General features: G+C 49.3%; 1 protein-coding gene across 3 annotated transcripts; it reads left to right on the top strand.

Moving 5' to 3' along the window:
- The first annotated feature begins 1,081 nt into the window (after window positions 1-1,081).
- Window positions 1,082-23,715, top strand: Bid (BH3 interacting domain death agonist). 3 transcript variants are annotated; one of them, XM_076940470.1, is made up of 7 exons: window positions 1,109-1,219; window positions 12,053-12,140; window positions 14,121-14,184; window positions 15,146-15,359; window positions 19,437-19,576; window positions 20,867-21,079; window positions 22,506-23,715. In XM_076940470.1, the coding sequence occupies exons 3-7, from the start codon at window positions 14,173-14,175 to the stop codon at window positions 22,515-22,517; spliced, it is 591 nt and encodes a 196-aa protein (XP_076796585.1). In that variant the 5' UTR covers window positions 1,109-1,219; window positions 12,053-12,140; window positions 14,121-14,172; the 3' UTR covers window positions 22,518-23,715. The 3 variants fall into 3 exon arrangements, with proteins under 3 accessions (XP_034367731.1, XP_076796585.1, XP_076796586.1); XM_034511840.2 differs by lacking the exon at window positions 12,053-12,140 and having other exon boundaries at window positions 1,082-1,219; XM_076940471.1 differs by lacking the exons at window positions 1,109-1,219; window positions 12,053-12,140 and adding an exon at window positions 12,336-12,620.
- Window positions 23,716-23,726: the final 11 nt, after the last annotated feature.

The raw sequence follows: 23,726 nt of genomic DNA, 5'->3' as shown, positions 1-23,726 counted from the left end.
ATTGATCATAAAATTAGTGCCACCTTCCTTTAAGAATTGGAAAATATAAAGATAACAAAGAAACCCTGGGAGATGGCTCATTTTGTAAAGTACTTCATATGCTTAAGGACTGGACCTTGGATCTCTAGCACCCATGTATAAAAAATAGGGTGCTGTGTGTATCTACAATTCCATTGCTGTTGGGGCACAGTGGACACTTCCTGCAGCTCACTGGGCAGTCAGCCTAGGGAAATCACAGAGCTAGGAAGCTGGTCCATCCTGGAGCTCACTGGGCAGTCAGCCTAGGGAAATCACGGAGCTGGGAAGCTGGTCCGTGTTCGAGGACAGATCCATTCCCCTCACCCCACCCCATTAAAAAAAAAAAAAAAAAAAAAAAAAAAGGTGAAAAGTGATCAAGGAAAACTCTGACCTCTGGCTTACACACACACACTACAACCATGTAACTTTTTTTTGTCTTCTAGATTCAGTTTCTCTGCTCAGAACAGCAATTCTCTTGGCTCTCTCTATTTACTTCCTCATACTTCCAAAAATTCACTTTCTTGTTTCTCTTTCTCTTTTGTCACCGTCACGTGTCTTGTCCTTTGGGGTAGTGGCTGGCACTTAAGTATTAGCATTGCGACTTCTCTGGACATGGGGACCAGCTAGCAGTTTGAGATTATCAAACTGAGGCTAGCCGCCTGGTTCTCCCCACATTCTCATCCTTGCTGGTTCTTTCCATGACTGGGAAATCCCCCCGCAACCCCCAGCCCTACCTCCCCCGCACCCGCAACAGTTTAAGAATTCTGCAAGCAGCTGCCTAGGAGGAACAATAGGAACCCCTCAGCATCTCTGATAGGGCCAATTCTGACAGGGCCACTAGTCTGAGTGTGCTAACCCTGCTATGTAGTACATCATGACAATACGGAGAGGCCCGGATCAGGTACGACACCCCATCCTCACGAAGGCAGGGCACTCAGGCTTTGGGGACTCCGGGGGAGCGCAGGCTCCGGGTGTACCTTCCTTCCTGTCCCCCGTAGCGAGCAGGTTAGACCCTTGGATTTCCGTAAAGTAAAGCCAGACGAAGGGCGGAGCATCCGGAGGGCGGAGCTGTCAGAGGGGCGGGGCTATCTGGCGAGCACGAGGAAAGGAAGGTGGAGTAGAGCGCGGGTCCTAGTGTCGGTCGGGAAGCTCTTGCCTCCTCTTGTCCGCCGGCCGGTACCGGCGCAGCGGCGTCCGCGTGGTGAGTCTGCCCACCTTCCTGGGTGCCCCCACCGTTCCCCTCTGGGAGGAGGGGGGTCGGTACCGAGCTCAGTTTGGTATCCTATTGATCCTTCGCAGCGGCGGGGCTCTTGCGCCTTGGTGGAGGCCGGGTGGGAGCGCCGGCCGCAGGGTGCCACCGCGCAGCTGGGGACAAGGCACGGGAAGGCCTGGGGCGTGCGCCACTCGCGGTCCCCTTCAGCGCTCGGTCCTGGTCCACTTCGAAGCAGGCCTTCTGGTGGACCCGGGGATCCCGCGGTAGTGCGCCCCTCGGCAGGTGCGCGCGGAGCTGGGAAGGCGGGCCCGAGGTTCCGCTGCGCTCCGCTGTGGCCACCCACAAAAATGAACAAGGGACGGCTACAGGCCACAAATGGGCCCCCCAAAAGCCCTGGAACCCCAACCCAAGGAACACAGACCTTGGAAGACTGCAGCGAAGGGCACTTTTTCTACACCCGTGGGCACCGCTGTGTGCACAGCTTACACTCACACCTAAACTGTAAGGAAGTGGCTGCCCCCCCCCCCCCCCGCCGCATTTCCAGTACCCAGAATGGTTTGAAAATGTGCATAGACTGGTTGCTGATGTTTTTAAAAAGTTTGTTGAGTGGTTGGCTGAATAACCCTATAGGATTCTAGAAGAAACCCACAGCCTTCAGCCACCAAGTGGCTGGGCCCACAAGGATTCACACATTCATTCATTCATACGTTCATGGTCGGGTCAGGGTGGAACTTTGTGGGTGTGAGAGGCTGGAGTGAAGAGATCAGTAAAAGACCAGGTATTGTTGAGAGAAGTAACCATCTTCTAGGATGGGATTGGCCTTCATCTGATGAGCCTTAGGTGAAGAATGAAGATCAGCCTGAGGACCCAGGCCAGGCTCCCCTACCTTCCCAGGCTACTGCCTGGTGCCATGGCCAGGCTTGCTTGCCCTTCCTGGAAGACTAGCCTGAGGCCCGGTCGAGGATAACCTAGCTATGGAAGGAAGCTGGGGGAAAATGCAAGAAGGATGTGGACTTTCCACATTCCATCTCTATCCAGCCAGGAGACTTTGCAGCCCTGCTTCATCTCCTAAGCCTTGGGCTTCCCTACCCTGGACAAACCCTGGCAGTCATCTCTGAGTGTTCCCTCTGGGGAGCCTGATCTGGTGCTTGGGTCAGGGTTCCAGAGGCTTTTAACAGTTGAGTGGGCTGAGCTCCAGGAAGGTTTTGTACGTATGTAGGGACAATGGGGGCGGGGCCCGGAATTGTGTGTATCCTGGCCTCTTCTGGCTCTCTTGCCTAGAGAGGGAATGGCAGCTGGGTTAGCTGGCATCTCACCCACTGGGTACAGGTTCCTGAGGAGCAGGGTGCTGTCTTCTGGCTACTGTGATATATGGGGTTGGGTACAGGCTTTGGTGATGTCAGGTGAAGAGAAGCTGGCTGGATGTGGCATGCCCTAAAGAGATTTAGGTAGCCCCGAGGTGGCCAGGTTACTGGGGCTCTGAAGGATGAGTTGAGGGTGTACCTGAAAAGAGGGCTGTTAAGCAGTTACTGGGGAGGCTGGGGGAGGGGAGGTGATGCTCACAGCTTGAGGTCACCTGGTTCCTCTTATTTGCAAGAAAGAATAACTTACCCTGGGGCCCAACAGTGCTGGGTGCCTGTGCTCCGGAAGGAAGGCCTGATGACACTGCCTTTTAGACCTTTTGAAGGGCAGTGCATGCTATTCTAGCTGTCCTTTGCTCTCTAGTGGGAACTTGAGGATTGGGGACCCGCCTCTAGGCTGAGTTCAAGACCGAATAGCCATCCTCATCAGAGATACAGTGAATCTGATGGATCCAAGAATGTGAGCTGGAAGCCCCTGCTGTGGGTCTGTGGTCACTAGACGTTTGTCTGTGGTTGTATCTTTGGCCACCATTTGTTGGGTTGTGGCTGTGGAGAGCAGCTAGTGTTTCTATTTCTTTCTGGGCACCCTGCCTGGCTGGCCATCCTCAGAGGCCACTTGTATCTTTCCTCATAGTCACAGGCCTGAAGGAGACAGCTAAATTGAAGCTTTGGGTGGAGGGCATCGATGAGCAAGTACTATTCAGAGCCTTCTGTGCCTGATAAGCCCACAGAGAGCTTTGTTTTTCTTCTCAAATTTATTTTTTAAGGCAATCTGTTGCCCAGATTTGTCTCAGACTCCTGATCAACAATACCTCCTGGCTGGGCAGTGGTGGGACACCTTTAATCCAAGAACTCAGGAAGTAGAGCCCAGTGGATCTCTGAGTCCCAGCCAGGGCTGGGCAGGGAAACCCTGTCTCAACAAACAAAAAAAGAATATTTCCTGCCTCAGCCTCCTAAGTGCTGGGACTACAGTGTGTACCGTTTATATGAATTAGCTCATTCCATATTACAGTAATTAGAGACTAGATTATTACTCCCTTCTTCGGATAGGTAAACTGGGCAGAGAGGGGCTAATTTATTTACCTAGGGTCTCCAGATCAGATTCAGAACTCCCAGTTTACCACCTCATTCTCAGGCCATGCTCTACTCCCCAAGGGAGGTGGATCCATAGAGCCCGATAGACCTCGGGGGTAAGGAGCAGAGAGGATGCCCACGGTGTTGTTGCCTTTTTCAATACTAGGGAAAACCCCAGGCTTAGTTTGTGCTACATGTGCACTCTGGCACTGAGTCAGATATGCACGACTCCATTCTGTGGACTCTTCCCTCTAGCAGCTAGAAGGAGACAGGGTGCCTAGTTGTATGAATGGGGAAGCTGGAACTTTAGTGCCGGGAACCTTTATGGTGGGGGTTTCCCTCAAGAACCATTCTGGCAGATGTCCACAGCGTCTCCAGTTCAGTGCTTCTTACTTTCTTACTCTTCTCTGTCTACTTTTGCTGCTCCAAGCAGGGATATTTCCAATAGAAGAGTAGTGGTATCTACCCTGAGCTAAATGAGCTGAAAGGCAATGATTTCTAGAGGTGCTGCCATCTTGAAAATTGAATTCTTGGTTGGCTTTATGGGCATTTGTTCTCACAGACATGCTAGCCTTCAAAAAACAATCAAACAAAACCAACTGAAGTCAAGAAAACAGAAAACAGGAAAAGCATCTCTCTCTCTCTCTCTCTCTCTCTCTCTCTCTCTCTCTCGTGTGTGTGTGTGTGTGTGTGTGTGTGTGTGTGTGTGTAGCTGTTGGTGTCAAGTGTCTTCCTCAGTCATTCTCTACGTTTTTGTGTGTGTGACAGGGCTCTTCACTCACCGATTTAGTTAGACTGGCTGGCCAATGGGCTCCAGGGCTGCTCCAGTCTCTGTGTCCCCAACACTCAGATTCTACATGGCTTTTGCATGGTACTAGTGATCCCAGCTCAGACCCCCATGCTTAGATAGGCCTGCAGTTTACAGACTGAGCCATTTCCTAGCCCTGGTTTGCTTTAAATGACCCTTCTTCCTCAGTGATGCAAACAGACTTAGTAAGTACTGTTAGTAAGTACTTAGGAGCCAGGTGTTTCCCTACTGGGCCCTGGACTGGCTTAAGAAGAGCAGTGTGCTTTCTGGCATCATGCCTGGAAGGGTGTGGATGGCTAAGCCCTGGCCCAGGACTGGGCCGTGTGGAAAAAGGCAGCCAAATGTAGAATGAGGTTGCCCATCTGTGTGTCATGGGACACAGTATAGATGCTTTTTTGCAAAGCTTCCTGCATAGTTTCTCAAGTCTGGGGGGATCGCCTGGCCAATAGTGAGTCTACCGCCACCATGATGGCTACAACCAGGGCAGGTCTGTACTGCCTTAGGCTAGTGTTGTCTCCTTCAGTGACAAACCTTCTTTGTTTTTGATTGTTTTCTCATGTTTTATGAGGCAGGGTCTCACATATCCCAGTCTGGGTTTCAACTCATTATATAACTGAGGTTGGCCTAGAACACATGATTCTCCTGCTTCTGGTTCCCCAAGTGCTAGGATTACCGGCTTCAAACCTTTCTTCAGAGGCAGTAAAAGAACAGAGCTGAAGCCTGGGTGTGCAAGATTCCAGATTGTCTGATCAAGAGCCCCTGGCTGCAGGCTTTTACCGGAGCCAACAGTAATGGTACTGTGTCTCTCATCTATATTTGGTTTAGTTTTCATAACTGGTTTTATACATGTTTCTCCTATAGTGGCACTGTTTGCAATAAGCCTACCATGAGATGAAAAAGATTGCAAGTAGAAAAGGTATCAGTACGCTTACGTAGTACAGTACCTCAGCCCACCTTATGTGTCCTCAGCCTTCCAAGGGGTGTGTGTCCCTGATGGAGCTCACCAGAGCCACCCTGCTCTAGGCAAGGACATAGGAGACCTTTGCCTGGATTTCTGTGGGAACTTTCCAACAGGCTTTTCCTTACCAGTCTTGGAAATGTGTATTAGAACTGGGAAACACCAGCTGGAAGAGGCCTTGGGACCCATGGGAGCCCACCATGCCTCCTCAGTCTGTCATGTTGCCACCTTATACCATAGACCTATCTTCCCTTGAGTTCTAGACAAGGCTAGGCAAGTTTCTGGCCAGGACATGGTCTTGTTTTTCTTTGAATAGCTTCTAGACACCAGGGAGACCACACCACAAAGCCCTTACTGGACTGTCTGTTTTGTGTGTGCATCCAGGAGCGCATCTCATTAGGCAAGGTGACTGCTGTCCCTTTAACAAATGAGGAAAGGTCGTTTTTTTTCTAGGGTGTGGAAGACAGGAAATTGCTGTTACCCAATGCAGGCCCAGTGCCAGCTCTGCCCTCAGAGCTTGGTGCGGAGTCCTGTCCTTCTTCATTGTAGTCTCTGCTGGGCTAGGTACCCTAGTCCCTCTGTGGCTAAGCTAAAAAGGGGTGGGGGAGAGTAAGGCATTGGGGGCAGGTGGAGAAGAGAAGAGAGCAAAGGCATGCAAACATCGAAGTGTGGCCTCTGAGACATCCCTCTGTGCCCCTGTTGGCTGTTGGCGCACCCTTAGGACATCTGACTCCCTTTCTGCTAGCTATCTTGTCCCACCCAGTGCTTAGATCTTTCAGAAGCTTAGGTCCTGGCTAGGGAGAAGAAGCAGGGGCCTGTATCTTATAGGCCTCAGACATCCAGGATGGCCAACTTCTGAGGGCCTAATGAGGCCCCAGTGAGGGGACAGCTTAAGTGACATGGTGAAGGCCCTTTCCCATACCACCCTTCAGCTAGATTTACTTTTTTTTTTTTCCCTGTGTTAGTGGTTAAAGTAGAAACTTTTGCCCACTAAGCGATTGCTATACCCCTGAGCTACACTCTTGTTCTTAAAATCGTAGTATTGCTGGTATGGTGATGGTTCAAGTCTGTAATGCCAGCACTTGGGAGACCAAGGCAGGAGGAGGAGAACAAGTTTCAAAGTAAACTTGGGCTTCATAGTAAGAATTTATCTCAAAAGCCCAAATAAGGAGCTGAAGATCCAGGACAGCTGGCAGAAGCCAGGCACAGGGGTTGGCATCTGTAGCCCCAGCACTTGGACAGTGGAGGCAGGAGGATCAGAAGGGGAGATTGCGCTTGCCTGCATATCAAGTTCTAGGTTAACTTGAGGTCCACGCTAGGAACTCTGCTGAGTGAGCTGTGACTATGTATATGGGTGTTTGCTTGTACCACTTTCAAACCTGGTGCCTACAGAGGCCAGAAGAGGGTGTTGAATCCACCGGAACTGGAGTCACAGACAGTTATGAGCTGCCATGTGGGTGCTGGGAACTGAGCCCAGGCCCTCTAGAAGAGCAGCCAGTGCTTTTAACAACTGGGCCATTTTTCCGGCCCATACTTGTTTTTATTAACTGTAGCTGTTTATTTCATTATGGGACCTATCACAGCATGCATCTGGAGATCAGACTTGGGGAAATCAGTTCTTTTTTTCCCCAACGTGAGTCTTAAGGCTTCAGTTCATGTTGGTAGGCTTGGTGCTCCATGCCTTTAGCTGCTGTGTCATCTCGCCAGCCACTTACATGTTCTTGCTACCTGTTCCTTGTCAAATACTTTGTAGACGGTTTCTCCCTGGGCTGGATTTGAACTCACTATGCAGATCAGTCTGTCCTCCTGTTTTAGCTTCCTGGGTGTTGAGATTACGGATATGAAGCTCCATGCCTGACTCTATCTTCTCAGTAGTGTCTTTTGAATCATAAAAGTTTTCAAATTTGAAGAGTAAGTTATGTGATTTTTTTTTCTTTTGTTACTTGTGCTTCTGAGCTATGTCTGATACTGCCTAATACAAGGTAATTGAGACTTCCTCTCATGTTCTCTTTTTAAATTTTTTATTTTATTTTACAAATTATGTGTATTGGTGTTTTGACTGCATGTCTGTGTACTGTGTCTGTGTCTGGTACCCGCAGAGGCCCAGAAAAGGACGTCCGATCTCCTGAGACTGGAGTTACAGTTAGTTGAGCCACCGTGTGGGTGCTGGGAATCAAACCCAGGTCTTCTGGAAGAGTAGCCAGTGCTCATAACTGCTGAGCTATCTACTCTTTAACCCCCTGTGTTTTCTTTAAAGTGTTACAGGTTACCCCTTATACTTAGGCCTATCTTTTTTTTTTTTTCTTGTAAGAATTTTTTATTCAAAGCCAGGCACGGTGTTGGCACCACCTCTAATCCCAGCATTCAGAAGGCTGAGGCAGGCGGATCCCTATTGGAGGCCAGCCTAGTCTACATAGTAAGTTTGAGGACAGTCAGAGCTACATAGTGAGATAGTGAGACCCTGTCTCAAAAAAAAAAAAAAAAAAAAAAATCTGTTATTCGGGCTGGAGAGATGGTGGTTAAGAGCACTGGTGCTCTTCTGAGGACTCTTCCAGAGGACTGTGTGGGTCCTGGCACCCACGTGAGGGCTCACCACCCTCTGTAACTTCAGTCCCAGATCATCTGACGCCCTCTTCTGGCCTCCATGAACACCAGGCACATACGTAGTACACAGAGATGCATGCAGGCAAAACATATGCACAAAATAAAAACAAAATAATTTGTTATCATTCAGTGAACCTCTCTGTGTAGCTTCAGGTCACTCCCTGGGGCCTCCAACACCCTGAATCTTTTCAGCTCTTCTGCTGAACTTGGCTTTCACCGGGACAGGTTGCTTAGGGAGTGTGTTAGGACTGCAGGGGAGCCCAGTTGTGCCACCTCATGGCTGGAGCAGTGCAGTCTTGTTTGTGGCATCATTGGGCCGTGTCTGCTCACTGACAGTTGGGCTGAGTTCCTCTTGATAACTCGTAACAGCTTTGTTAGCGTGATCTGGCAAAAGTTGACCCTCTGGTGATGCCCTGACTGAGTGTGTCCTGCACTTGCTGATGCTGCCGTGGTACCCCTGGACAGTATGTCCACGGCCAATGAATGTCCAAAAGGAAAGACCCCTGTCACCTATTTTTTTCAAATTTATGTATGTGACTATTTTCCTGTTTTAGTATGTCTTGTGTACCACATGGATGCCTAGTGTCTGTGGCGGCCAGGAGTCGGATGCCCCAGAACTGGCGTTACAGACAGTTATAGGCCACCATATGAGCTGGGAATTGAACCCAGGTCCTTTGGAAGAGCAGCCAGTGCTCTTAACTTCTGAGTCCTCTCTGCAGCGTTTGTAGCATCCATTTTCTGGAGTCTTTTGTGTGACATCCAGCAGAGGTAGGAATTCATGCCTTGCTAGGGGATCGTTGGTTGTCCCGGTGTCCTTGGTTAAACAGCTGTTCTTTCCCTGGTGGTGGCCGGGAGTCAGTGGTTGATAACTGGATGTTCACTGCACTCTGTTTCAGGCTCACACTGTCATGGCTAGCGCTATGGTAAGGTTTGAAATCAGGAAGTGCAAGTCTGTCCACTTGGTTCCTTTTCAAGATTGGCTATTTTTGAAAACGTCCTCTGCATTCACGTATGTACGAATTTAGGAATTGTTCGTCACTTTCTGCAGAAAAAGACAGCTGGAATATTTTTTATAGGAGTTGTATGGAGTGTTGTAGGCTGGCAGCATGCTGTCTCTCCCAGTTCCTGACAGCTGTTTGCCGTCCATTTTTAATCTCAATAACTTTTGCAGTTTTCATTTAGTGTCCAGGCCTAACGCTTTTATTACGTTTATTCCAAAGAATTTTTAAATGTTTTGTGCATTAATTTTGTTCACAGCACTGGGGTTTGTCTCAAGCTCTTGGTACACATGTGTTCTACTGTGGAGCTGCAGGCCCACACAGTTTTCTATTTCTTGGTACCACAATAATCATTTCACTTTATTTTGGGTTATTAATAGTGTATAGAAAAACAGCCCAGCAGGGGCTCACTCTCTGCTACCTTGTTTTCCTCATGAATTAGTTCTGGTAGCTTTTTTAGTGGATTCCATGGGTGCTGTATGTAAGGTCATGTCAGGTCAGTGTGTTCAAGGGCTTCCAGAAGATTCCATTGTGCAGCCAGGCTTGAAAATTGCCAAGGAAGCTGGGCACTACTGCACCTGTCTGACTTCCCAGGGCCTGGGAGGTAGCCCCAAGAGTAGAACTTGCTGGCAGTGTGCCTGGCACCCTGCCCTCCATAGAATTTGTCTTGGTCTATGATTGGTACATGATAGACAAAGAGGCCTCTTTGTTGGCACATCAAGGATTTAGTTTTGTGGTCTTAATGTTTGTTCATCTTTATGAATATGTGACACAGCTGCTCTCTGTTGGGGGGGGCAGAGAGAGAGTGGGATCATGAGAGCACATCTGTTTGCTTGGCTGCTTTCTCTGAGTCCTTAGTCTCATCTGTCATCTGGACCTATGAGTTTGGGTCTCTCTGTCCTGCCTGCCTCTTTCTCTCCCCCCCCTTCTCTCTTTCTCTCTCTCTCTCTGTGTGTGTATGTGTCTGTCTGTCTGTGTGTCTGGGGGGGGCGGGGGGGAGGTGACCTGAGAGGTGTTACAAAGAAATACTTACTTTTCTCCCCAAATTGTTTTTGGCCATGTGTTTTATTACAATAGAAAGTAAACTAAAACACACCCTCCCCCTGTCTTCCCCACGGTGACTCCGCCCACTCACACACTTATGGCCTTGTGGAGTCTAGACAGCCTTGTTTTGTATTTACTTTGAGACAAGGTCTTAGAAAGTTAGGCCAGCCTTGAATTTGTGATCCTCCTGCCTCAGCCTTTTGAGTAGCTGGGATTCTAGTCTGTACAGGTCACCATGTTTGTTCTTGATCTAAGCTGAAGCTGCTCTGGAGTCTCTGTGGTTGTAGTTGAGGAGAGCCTTTGCCTCGTGTGTAAGTGTGAAAAGGTGCCTCAGTCACTGGGGTGGAGGCTCTGGAGTCTCACACTGAGGCAGCGCTCTCTGGACGAGACATTTATACAAATCAAACATTCTCTGGATTTTTAAAAATTGTGCTTCTACACTTGGCATGTGAATGAAAAAATTGGAATTATGTCAGTGCACTAGGTATTTTAGGTTTGCGGTGTGTGCAGAGTTTTGAACTGAAGATCTTGCTCGTGCTGAGATGTGCACCATCGCCCGATAGATAGAAGCCACCCTTCGCAGGGGCTCTGGGTAGCAGAGTAGCTTTGGCTACTGCATGTTGACTTTGTTGTGCTCTTGACTTTTTAGACATTGGGGGGGGGGTGTGTGGACAAAGCTCACTGCTTATGAAACAGTCAGGGTTTGTGTCATTAATGGATAACCAAGTCTATACTCTTGCACATCTGATCCTGTGTTAATTGGGTGTCCTGCCGCCTAGTGCTTCTGACAACACTTGGTATTTACTGTTTCCAAAACTGGACCGTAGGTTTAGAAAAAAAAATAACTGTATTTGCTTATTTATAGTTTGCATGCTAGGCATGGAACAGTCAGGCCTTTCGTGTAGGTAGGCCCCTACCATCAAGCTGTATTCCCAGCCTGTTCAGGAGCCTTACACCTAAAGCTATGGTTGGGCAACCCTGGAAAATCTCAGATGTGGTCATTTGTATTATAAAAAGGGAAAATTAGGGAGGGGTGGAGACATGGATACTGGAAACTGAACCCACATCCTCTGGTAGGGTAGCCAGAGTACTTAACCACTGAGCCATCTCGCCAACCCCCTTGTTTGTGTGTGTGTGTGTGTGTGTGTGTGTGTGTGTGTGTGTGTGTATGTTACAGAGGCCAGAATAGGCCATCAGATCCCTCTGGAGCTGGAGTTACACATGGTTGTGAACCTCCCGACGTAGGTCTGGAAGAAGAACTTGGGTCCTCTGGAAGATCAAGAAGCATTCCTAACCGCCAAACCTTCTCGCCAGTCTCCAACCAGTCCCTTACCAAATATTCTCTTTCAGTTGTTGAGGGTCTAGCCCAGGGACACAGGCATACAAGGCACGGCTGGAACACGGAACTCCACACCCACAATGCGGTATTATTACCATTTTACCCTTTAGGTTATTGATATGCTGCCGAATACAGATGTTAATGCGGGCATTTGTCCACAGGCCTTTGTCCAGTGGAATGCAGTTGTCACCTCACAGCTTCTGGCAGTCTTGCGTGTGGCTCTAAGTTCTTCTGTTTCTCATCATCTGTGCATGTGGTTCTTTGACACTTGAGTTTTATTTATTTATGTGTTTGTTTATTTTTATCGAGACAAGGTATCTTATAGCCAAGCCTGGCTTCCAGCTTACAGTATAGAAGAGGGTGGCCTTGAACTTCTGATCCTCTCCTGAGTGCTGCAGTTACAGGTGTGTGCCATCCTACTTGGTGGCCTAGGGCTTTGTGCCTGTGAGGCAGGCACTCTACCAGCAGGGCTACATCTCAGGCCCTTGAGCAGTTTCAACATGGTACCTTGTTTTTCCTATTAAGTAATTAGTTAAATATTTAACAGACGTCCATTGAAAAGGATGGAAAACAATTTCTGGTTACTTCTTGGCATTCATCAACCCTAAGTCTGGGAGACTTTTTTTCTTCTCTAGATCTTGTCTTGGTGGCATTCTCTGTACTGCTTTACAGCCCCTGGCACCTTGGACACTTGATGAGTGGATGACTGGGTGCTTACGGAGGGTATGTATGACTATCTCTGTAATATTTATCACATTTTCCTCGATGACTTGTATAGATAAACTTCAGCAGGGCGGGGACACAAGGACACCCCGCTCTGTGTGTAGCAGCACTTTGTACCTTCCTCTCTTCTGGTGTGGCCCGAGTCTGCACTTTGGGCCTGTGGGAGGAGGCTTTGTGAAGTTCAGACTTTTCAGCTACTTCAGGGTAGTTGGCTTCCGGGTCCCTGAAGAGTGAGCTGGAGTCTGAGTAGTCTGATCCACGAGAGCTGTTGTCTGTCATCTTACTCAGGACCATCTGGCCAGAAACAGCTCTCTCTTCCCAAGACTCCACCTGGTGGCTTCTGGAAGAAGTGGCCTCTGCTATGGCCACTTTGACAGCTGTGACTGTGGTTGACAGCTGTGACTCCCGTGAGGTGCTTGCAGAGTGTGCTTTCACACCTGTGTCTAATAATTCTTGATGTAATGAGAAATGTCAAGCAAGGTGGGTTTTTTAATTAGAATGTTTATTCATTATTGTGTGTATATGACGGAGGCAGGCCCATGCGTATGGAGGTCAGAGGGACCTGGAGGCGGCTCCCCTTTGACCTTTCACATTGTTCCAGGGATGGAACCTCAGGCCAGCTGGTTTGCTGGCACCAGCCTACTTCTTGCCTACTTGTGGTTTTTAGCTTTTTGAGGGATCTCCACACTATTTTCCATGGTGGCCATACGGCTTTGCATTCTCGGTAATAACATACATGGTGAATGGATATACTTGTTTTTAACCATGCAACAAACCTTTACTAACGTTTTAAACAGAGGTCCAGCCATTACTGAAATGTTATGGGGGTTATTGGGGCGGGTTTTGAGATAGGGTTTCTCTGCATAGTCCTGGCTATCCTGGAACTTGGTTTGTAGACTAGGCTAGCCGAGAACTCAATGATCCACCAGCTTCTGCCTCCAGGTGCTGGGATTAAAGGTGCATACCACCAAGCCTGGCTGCACTGAAACGTAAAATTTCTAAATTTAAATGCACAAATGCCTTTAGTGCAGAGTAATACCATTAGTGCCTACCGGACATTTAGGCTGAAGAATGGAGACCAGGTACAGGCTTCAGTCTTTCTGAATCAAAAAGAGTATGGGCGTCTTTCAGCTGCTTGCCTACAAAGATGAGCGTCTCCTGGGTTGAGTGGGAGGTGCCCTCTTAATCCTGGATTTTGACCTTCACAGTCTCTGTGGTATCAGAGGGCTCTACCTTCAGGGTCAGGGTCTTCACAAAGATTCACATCTTAACCTGTCAATGAAGGGATCAAAGAGCAAACTCCAATGCACATCAGAGCACTTAGTTATAAGAGCCACTGCACTGGACAAAGCTGCTCGTCTGGACATCTTCAAGGAGGTTCTTAAATGACCGTGGTCCAATCAGTTGTGGTAGATCAGAAGGCTTGAGTGGCAGCAGAGTTTACCAGCCACACTGTCTTGCAGGCTCAAAATGACCCTTTAGATTATTGTATTTTCTTCCCATTAAGTTGGAATATATACTGTCTGGTTTGCCTCATCGTGTGGGTAGAAAGAGGAAGTGGTTGGTGGTTTGGGAGGGCTGCGGTCCTGTAATGTGGATGCCCTGCAGTCTTGCAGGTGTGTGTGACTAGCTGGGAAACCCACTAGCCAGTGTGAGGATCAGCAGCAGCAGTTCTTGTGAGACGCGCTGGTTGGCTGATCAGATTTATTGGATGTGGGAAGCAAAGCTGAGCCCTGGAGGACTGGTCTGGGGATGCCCAGTTCAGCACCCACTGGGGCTTCAAGGAGGAAGACTGCAGACCTGACTCACCTGGTCGCAGCTCTGGTTCTGTGCGGAGAGCAAACAAATGAGCCAAAGCCAGTGGTGGTGGTTGGGTGTGCCTCAGCTGCAGGTGTGACAGTGTCCTGTGTCCTGATGGGGCCCCACAGAGGCATTGCTTCAGGGAACAGCCACCCATGCCATGTGTATGTCTTCTTCTAGGTGGTTCCCTGGACTCTGAGCCAGCGGTGGTTGGAGCTACACAGCTTGTGTCATGGACTCTGAGGTTAGATTCTTCCTGGGTGATGCTACCTGACCCCTCATTTGACAGGTCTGTCAAGATGCACCTCAGATATCCAACAGAATTCGTCTCCATTGGCATCTGATAGGGACTTGGTATGGAATGGGGACATCCTTCTAGAAAGATGGAATGGCATGACTGTCAGCCTGGTAGACGTGGCAAGCACAGCACAGAGGCTGGACAGAAAAGATCTGGAAGGTTCCCTGTTGCCCCAGTCAGGGCCTGAGCTGGGTGCGGGCAGTAGTGCTTTCTAGCCTACCGATGTCTTCTGCTGTCCTGCAGGGCCCTAGAGAGTGGGTCCCTCTTGGGCCCCTCCTCCCCAGGGACAAGGGTAGACTTGCTGCCATCCCCTTCTTTTACCTTGGGCAGGAAAGCTGATGCACAGAAGTTAGGTGGTATCTAGTTGAGACCAGAGTGAAATGCCGACATTGTCTCTTACATCTTGGCATTTGACACCCCTGCCCTACATCAGAACTTGTATCTTTTTGTAGGTGTTTCTGACTTTCTGAGGTTTTTTTATGGTAAAATAATATAAAGTCAGTATTTATTACAACTATTAAATGCAGAGGCGAGAGACATTAAGTGAAGCAGGTTTTATTTCTAAGTTTTGTTGTACTGCAGGGCCTTGTGGTACAGGCGTTACGAAGTGCTCCTCCTTAGTGTCCCTCCCCAGGGCTGCCTTGGACACAACATGGCTCTAGCAGAGAGGCCTGCGAGTGAGCAAGGCTCTTCCTGCTGCCCCTGATGGTGCATCCTCCTCCTGCCCGTGAAGGGAATGAAGGGAAAGAGGAACTGCTTGCTGCTAGGAGCACGGCTCATGCAGTCGGGCTCTTGCTAGGGCATTTGGATTCTCGGAGTTATTGGTTCTCACAGGCCAGTGAGACTCGGGTGCATCTGTGCCCTGACCCAGGCTCCGTGAGCCCTCCTGACTCCCTTTTCATCTTAGGTCAGCAACGGCTCAGGCCTGGAGGCTGAGCACATCACAAACCTGCTGGTGTTCGGCTTTCTCCAAAGCTCTGACTGTAATTTCCACCAAGAGCTGGAGGTACTGGGTCAGGAACTGCCTGTGCAGGTTTACCCGGATGCAGACCTCGAAGATGAGCTGCAGACAGATGGCAGCCGGGCTAGCCGCTCCTTCTACCATGGAAGACTAGAGCCAGGTAGGTCCTGGTCTTGTCTAATGCCAAATGTAGGCTTTACTGACCCCTAAACACTACGAGGGCCTTTGGGGCTCAGTCTCTAGCCTTACATTGTCAGGTTGGTATGTGTGCATGTCATGTGACTCCTGTCTTGTGGTCTGTGCTTGATTGCCCCCAGTAATGTCCGACTCACCATCCCCTGTATCAGAACAACTAATTAGAAAGTTCTTCCTTCTGATGAATCCTTAGTTCTCTTCAGGTCTGGACCTGAGTGTCCTCTCTGGACTAATATTAAAGTGTGTTTTTTAACATATGTCCCAAACAGTTATAATACAGCCAAAGACTGGAAATTGATTGTCTAATTTAGGTTTCATTGCTACAAAGAGACACCATGACCAAGGCAACTTTTATAAGGGACAAATTTAATTGGGGCTGGCTTACAGGTTCAGAAAGTTCAGTCCATTATCATCAAGGCAGCAGCATGGCAGTGTCCAGGCAGACATGGTGTTGGAAGAGCTGAGGGTTCTGTACCTTGTTCCAACTGCAGCCAGGAGAGACTGTCTTCCACGCAGCTAGAAGGAGGGTCTCAAAGGCTGCGCCCACAGTGGCACACTTCCTCCAACAAGGCCACACCTCCTAACAGTGCTCTCTGGGCCAAGCTTATTCAAACCACCACGATGGTCGAGATGTTATAAACCAGAGGTGTCTCGAGCTTTGGCTTGTGGAGTTTTGGAAAGTAGCAAGGCAGAGTCCTTCATGCTGCCATTCAGATCTGGGAGGTCTGGGACATTGCTAGTCTGGTCACAGCTGCCAGGCGACTCTCAACAGCCCCACAGCACCTTGTGTAGGCTGGTTGAGCTCTCCATCCCGTGAAAACACCTCCCGTTAGAGTCGGGTTTGTCTCCTATATGAAACTTTAACACATGTGACTTGCTATTACCTAAAGAGGTGACCCAAGTGCTGAAGTATTCTGACCCTCGTTTCCAAATAAGGAAAACTGAGGCATAGCAGAGAGAAATGGCTAAACTCAGATCAAACTGCCCATGCTTTGGGAGCAAGGCTCAACCAAGCCGTCACCTCCTGCTAAGCCTGTGTCACTCGGCTGCACCTAGACTTCACTTGTTCCTGACCTGAGCCCTGGCTCTCTTCCCAGCCTCTGTTCTAACTTCCCCTGTTCCCATGCTGTGTTTGCAGCAGCTGAAGAGACCTTCCTAAAGGCTGGGGTGTACCAAGTGCCCAGAGTGCCTGTGGGCAGCATGCAAGTTGGCATCACTGAGAAGGTCTTCAGAATGTGCTGGCCTGGGGCTCTGCTCCTCCAGCATGTTCTTGAGCTGGAGACTACTGAATGATTTTTTTTTTTTTTGAAAATGCATGTCTGTCTGTCTGTCTGTCTGTGTCTGAGTATGGGAGTATGTACATGCCCTAGCATGGAATCAGAGTTGGCTATTTCCTTCCACCATGTGTGTCCTGGGGATCAAACTCAGGTTGTCAGATGTGCCTCTGCTCCATCTACATGGCCCTCAGATGATTTTCCATCCTGGTTGGAATCACTGCCCTGTAAACTTCCAGAACCTCCAAATCCTAGATTGAGGCCTTTCCATATTGCAGGCCAGGGGCTGGAGACGGAAGTCTGAGACAGACAGTGCCTTGCTTTCTAAGGCCTTGGGTTTGTCACAAGCAAGCAAGCAAGCAAACAAACAGATAAGCAGCCTTCAAAGCCAGACTTGGTAGTTGTTTCTAAGCCTGCTGCCTTCCGATCTTGGGCACAGAGGCTTCACTGCCCTCTAGTGGTTGTGAGGGAAACCAGCAACTAGCTTCTCTTCTCTTCTCTTCTCTTCTCTTCTCTTCTCTTCTCTTCTCTTCTCTTCTCTTCTCTTCTCTTCTCTTCTCTTCTTCTCCTCTCCTCTCCTCTCCTCTCCTCTCCTCTCCTCTCCTCTCCTCTCCTCTCCTCTCCTCTCCTCTCCTCTCCTCTCCTCTCCTCTCCTCTCCTCTTCCTCTCCTCCTCCTCCTCCTCCTCCTCCTCCTCCTCCTCCTCCTCCTCCTCCTCCTCCTCCTCCTCCTCCCCTCCCCTCCTCTCTCTCTCTCTCTTTCTTTCTTTCTAATTATTTTTCCCTTGGCTAATTAATTTTTTGAGACAGGGTCTCACTGTGTTGCCTGAAACTTGTTGCCTATAGACCAGGCTAATTCTGAATTCCCAGAGCTCTCCCTGCTTCTGTCAAGTGTGGTTCATTTTTTAAATGCCCTGAAGTGGTATCTTGAGTAGGCTGGGGTGTGGCGGGTGTTCTCCAGGTTCTACCACAGAGTCTTCACATCCCACCAGTGAGCCATCTTGCCAGGCTAAACTGAAGAGAAGCACCAGGCAGTCTAGGAAAGGCTCAGGAAGTACAGGGCAGCAGAAGGGGGTGCTGGCTGTGTGCAGGTATCTGTCACCCCATGCTGTACCTACTTCTTTCTGTGTCAGTCCATGCCAGACTTTAAAGCCTGGCTTAAGTCAGGGTATCAGCGGAGGCTCTGTAGACAGTCGGCTGCAGACTGATTGGACTTGGAAGCAGGGCAAAGCTTTGGCAAGTGAGTGAGCAGCTGAGTCTGCCCAGAACCCTTGACGAGTAGTGGATTTAAATCACAGGGAACCGGAAGCCACATAGTCACCTAGGCAGAAGCAAGTGAGCACTAGAAAGGCCTTGAAGAGAGCAGTGTGGTGGCCATGTGACATGCGTCAACTGAGTGAGGGCCTAGAGTTACCACCGAGTGCTAGAGCGCTTGCCTACTAATGTGAGGCTTGAGCCGCTCTGCATTAGAGCAGCAGTGACACTGGCAGGACACAGGACAGGAGGAGCCCTCCCCTCTCGTGCCAGCACTGAATATCTTGGGCCTCTAGCCACTTCGTTAAAGTGAGTCCCCTCAGGACCCAGCTCACTTTAGCCCCTTCCTGGTTCTGAGGTACAGGGTAGGAGAGCTGACAAGGCTGCACTGTGAGGTCCTGCAGGACAGCTGAGGGAGGGAACATGTCACTGTCAGGAGAAGCCTTAGGGAAGTTACAAACAAAAGCTACAGTGATATTTATTGAGTACTTTTTAGGAGCTACATATGAGTCTGTTGATTCATTCATTCATCATTCATTCATTCATGCAGCTGCTTACTGGGCACCAGCTATACACCAGTCATGGCACACAGGTGGTACACAGGGTTCTTAAGTGTTGGGGTATCTGACAGTAAACCAAAAGATTTTAAAATTAGTTTTTGGGGGGCTGGAGAGATGGCTCATGATTAAGAGCACCTGTTGCTCTTGCAAAGGACCCAGGTTCAATTCCCTCATGTACATGGTGGCTCACAACCCTTGTAACTCTAGTTCCAGGTATCCTGCACCCTCCTCTGACCTCCATGGGTAACAGGCACACAGGTGGTACACAGATGTACATGCAGGCAAAACCCTCATGCACATAAAATGCATTAATCTAAACAGTTTCAGTTTCTCAGAAGCTTACGTTCAAGCAGCCCTGTTAGACAAGAGAAATAGGTAAACGGGTAAGTGCCAAAAGGAGAAAGAAAGAGGAGCAGACTGGGACAGAAATGACACAGCAGGATCCAGGCCAGGGGGTGGTACATGCCGGATCAGGAAGCTGTACAAGGGACAGCGTGAGAAGAGGCAGTACAGGGCGGTCCCAGTAGGTTCTGTCTACAGACAGGGTGTAGCCTTGGACACTTATGGAGTGAGAGGACTGGAAGAGGAGCCAGGGACACTGCAGCCCTGTGAGGAGGTGAAGGATGTGTGGTCTCCAGACAATGCAGCAGAGACTCAGTTGTCACTGACTGCACGGCCCCTTCCCTAGTGCCAGGCTAGTTGCTGGCTCACCTCAGGGTGCACTCAGGGAATGCTGCAGCTCAGGGCCTTCCCCTACCCTCACTCCTCCTGGCACCAGCAATCATGTAATCTGGGACAGGCCTGCTTCTCCAGCCAGATTCTGACAGTTAGGGCTTCCCTGGACCGGGGCCCATGCATGGTCCCTACTAGTGCATGTGTGGAGATGGGAAATGGCATGAAGCTGTTGACCAGAACCATTGCTAAGTCTTGTTTGTATTCCCTGCCTAAACATTCAGATTCTGAAAGTCAGGAAGAAATCATCCAGAACATTGCCAGACATCTCGCCCAAGTAGGCGATGAGATGGACCGGAGCATCCAGCCCACGCTGGTGAGGCAGCTGGCCACACAGTTCGTGAATGGCAGCCTGTCAGAGGAAGTAAGTATATGACTGGCCTCTGAGCCCCTCTTCTAGGACACTTCGGAAGTGTGGGGATGTTTTTTGTTGAACCAGAGGCTTTCCTAGGGAGTGAATCCTGTCCTTACATCAGTATGGTCTTGCCAAAGAATGTAGTGAGGTGAGATTTAGGGTCCCTTAAGTCCAGAGCGTAGGGAGACAGACCTCCAGAAAGATCCTGAAGTGCCTGATCTGTAAGAAAGACTTAGTCTTCTGCTGTGGAGAACTTGATGTCGTTTCCCCAGGGTGACGTGCCGCCTACTCAGCTGCTCGCTCGGCTGTGCGGTTATAATCGGCACATGGAAACTGACACAACTCCACCTCTTGCTGGGTATACTGTGAAGGACCCAAAGCTTGTTCCTCAGCACCGGGTCCTTCCTAAAGCAGAGAGAGAACACCAAACTCTGGGGCTGTGAAGTGCCTACTTATGGAGGGGATGGAGGAGGGAGATTCTGTTCTGAGGACTTCCACCAGCTGAAATCGTGGCTGCCCTTGCCATCCAGATTCATGGTGTCTCCATACAGCCTGTCTTTGTGCTGGCACTCTCTACCTGCCACTCTCCAGCGGCTGTCGTAGAACATAGACACATCTGTGAACAGCCTTGGGCTCCTCCTGTGGGTAGATTTTTTAATGTGAGCCACAGAACTTGAAGCTTGCTCCCTCTCCCTCTCTGCGGTTTTATTTATTTTTGAGACAGGGTTTCTCTGTGTAGCCCTGGCTGTCCTGGAACTTGCTCTGTAGACCAGGCTGGCCTTGAACTCAGAAATCCGCCTGCCTCTGCCTCCTGAGTGCTAGGATTAAAGGCCTGCACCACCCAACCAGCTTTTAAAGAATTTAAAGTTACATGTCTCTGTGTGCACCTCATGTGTGAGTACGTGCACACGCTTGCAGATCCCCTAGAGCTGGAGTTTCAGGCCATTATGAGCTGTTGCCTATAGGTGCTGGGAACTGATCCAGGGGCCCAGTGTCTTCCTTTCTCACCTGAAGGGAAAATAACATGTAGCCCCTAAGGCTAAGCACACCAGTAAGATGAGCCCGAGATGTCCTCCTGTCCAGCAGTTCCCTAAGAACATGAGTACAGAGAACAACTCAGGCTCCTGTATGTCAGCAGTGTGCACAGGCTGCTCACTAGCCATGGTCTGTGGAGCGTCCTGTCATCCCTCCACCCAACGCTCTTAGCTATTTAAGCACCACTTCCCTCTGAAAGGCTCTTTGGTCTGGTTCGGTCTCTCTAAAGGGAGAGCATCAGTAAACGTCTTCTCTAATGTGCAGGACAGAAGGAACTGCCTGGCCAAAGCCCTCGATGAGATGAAGACAGCCTTCCCTAGAGACATGGAGAACGACAAGGCCATGCTGATAATGACCATGCTGTTGGCCAAAAAAGTGGCCAGTCATACACCGTCTTTGCTCCGTGATATCTTCCGCACGACTGTGAACTTTATTAACCAGAACCTATTCTCCTATGTGAGGAGCTTGGTTAGAAATGTAAGGACCAGTGGCACCAGCCCCTGCCTGCTTCCTACCCTATTCTAATCCGGCAGAGCCTCTGCTGAAGTCCCTCTGCCCACTCCTCTCCTTTTGACCAACTGCAGACTGTTTAGAGCAGAGGTGAAGGCTCTAAACAGTAGGCTTCACACTGCTGGTGGAAACCGAGCACGCTGAGGAGACATGGAGTGTTTGGGAAGATGACCAAGGGCTCAGCTCCCTTGGGAGCTTCTTCTCTGTCACAAACCTAAGCATAAGTGTGTGTGATGTGCACATGGAAGCCGGAGGTCATTCTTAGGCGTCTTTTTATCTCACTCTGCCTATCTCTGTGAGGTGGGGTCTCAGTGAAGCTGGAACTTACCGTTTAGGCTAAACTAGCTGGCCAAGCCAACCCTGGGCTTCCACCTGCCTCCCTCCCGTCCAGCCCTGGGGTAACAGTTGTTTAATGTGTATTGATGCTGTACATGAGTGTGTGCCTGTGTACCATGTGTGTGCTGATGCCTGCATAGGCCAGAGGAGGGTGCTGGATCCTCCGGGACTGGAGTTGCAAGTGGTTACATATGGGTGCTGGGAATCTGAACTCAGCTCTTCCAGCCTGTATAGCTCTTGCTGAGCCATCTACATTGCCCGGGGTGTCATAAGTAATCAAAAAGTGACTACACTTATTTGTGTTTATATGTTTGTGATGGACCATGTGTGCCATAGCATCTAGGAAGTCAGAGGACAACTTAGAGGTGTGTTTCTCTCCTTCCACTGTGGGTCCCAGGGATTGAAGCAGGCTTGGCAATATAAGCCTTTACCCAGTGAGCCATCCCATTGGCCCATAATTTAAATTATTTCGACTTGTGCTTCCCAAGGATAGTGGAGAGAAACTAATAGAATAAATTAATTAAGTGAGAAACTCTGTCGAGCTCTCCAGTAACCTAAGAACATGTCCATTGCTGGGGTAGCCCTGAGTTTTTACTGTGCATGCTCAGGAAGTGATCACACCGAACTAAGCCCAAGGTCAGTCTTCTGAAACTGCTTGGAAACGGCCACACGCTCTGAGTCTTGTGCTCTGGCCACACAAACCTGAGTGGAAACTGGATGGAGCTATCTAATGTGCACTAGTATTTTCGAATGTTTGGGATTTTAGAACATGTCAGACACATTACCCAGGATTCCCCTTTTGGGGGAGGGGGTTGTTTATTCTGGGGGAAGGCAGAGTCCACACTCCCAGATGACAATAGAATACAAGGCAATCCTCCTGCCTCAGCATCCTAAGTGTTGGGACTGCAGTCGTACACCCCCACAGGCGGGTGAGTGGTGCAGGGGACAGGTCTCTGCATGCTAGGCAGGCACTGTTGACTGAGCCACAGCCAGAGCCCTGCGCCTGTGTTCTAAAGCACTGTATCCTATGAGACTAACTCTGCTGCTCCTTTCTTAGGAGATGGACTGAGGGTGCCTGCAGAAGCTGGACCCCAATATGGCAAGAATAGTGAAGCTGCCTCCAAAGGAACTGTGACCATGTAAACAGACATTGGAGTGAAGACGGGTCCCAGAGAACTGCCGCCTCCCTGGTTCCAGGAGGCAGGAATCCCAAGCCGGTGATTCTCTCTAGCATTTATACATCCAGCTTGAGTGTATCCAAAGAGTTCACGCCAGTTCCCGTATCCACACCACGCACCTTTGTCTTATCAGCTGTATGGGTTCCCACTTGGAAATTAAATTTAAAAGTGGGCTGCAAGGCAGAAAAGCATATTCGTCATGTGACGGGACTGTTTGTGAGAGGCCAGCTCTGGGACTCAGTCTTCACCGTGTAGGTAAGCTTCTGTTTAAAGAGAACAGCACCAGGAGAGGTGCATCGGCCCAGGAGTGTGCCGTCCACCCAGCCCAGTGGACACCCCAGTGCTCACAAGGCCACCCCCTGGCTTTGTGAAAGCTGAATGACTACTCTCAAACCATGGGAAGCCCAACTACCCACCCCACCCCCACCCAGGAGTTCAGCTGTTCCAGGAATCAACTTGTTTTCTCAAGATTTCTATTCCAGTGGACAAACTGAATCGTGCATCCGACTTGTCTGTGTGATGTCAGTTGTTACGGTCAAGCTCTTGCAAGGGAATGCAAAGAGTAACTCACATCAAGTGTCAAAGCAGAACGGACAGAAGAGATCTGAAACAGCCAGTAATCCAAACAGCAGCAGCTCCCTCACAGTTCACAAAGGGTGACTTCGAGTCTGATATACTTTCTTGGTTGTAAAGCAAAGTTGCCATCCTCTTTCCCCAGGCGACATCACAGAAGATTCTGTGTATCAAACCAAATGTTCCCTTCGCTTTTGCATTTCAGAGACAAGGTTTCGCTGTACTGGGGTAAGTCTTCTGCTGAACTTTGCGAAAGCTGGGCTTGTAGGCATGAGCCACCACAGCCTGCATGTATTCTAGTTTGGAACACATCGATGCCAGCCATAAGGGTTGTGACGGTTTGGGTGTAGCCTGTAAATTGGTGAATTTTTCTTTAGTAACATGATCTTTGTGTGGGTAAAATTGAGAAATTATTTTAATTCAGAGAATATTTTTCATTGTTCTAAAAATACGTGGATTGCTTTAAGTGACAGAAATTTGTTTCTTCAAAATAAAATAAAAGGTTCTTCTCTAAAAGATGTTTGGGA

The sequence above is a fragment of the Arvicanthis niloticus genome, chromosome 9 (assembly GCF_011762505.2).
Source record: "Arvicanthis niloticus isolate mArvNil1 chromosome 9, mArvNil1.pat.X, whole genome shotgun sequence".
In the NCBI taxonomy this organism is placed as follows: domain Eukaryota; kingdom Metazoa; phylum Chordata; class Mammalia; order Rodentia; family Muridae; genus Arvicanthis; species Arvicanthis niloticus.
Note: the sequence above shows the minus strand (reverse complement) of the source record. Positions and strands in the feature narration are given on the sequence as shown.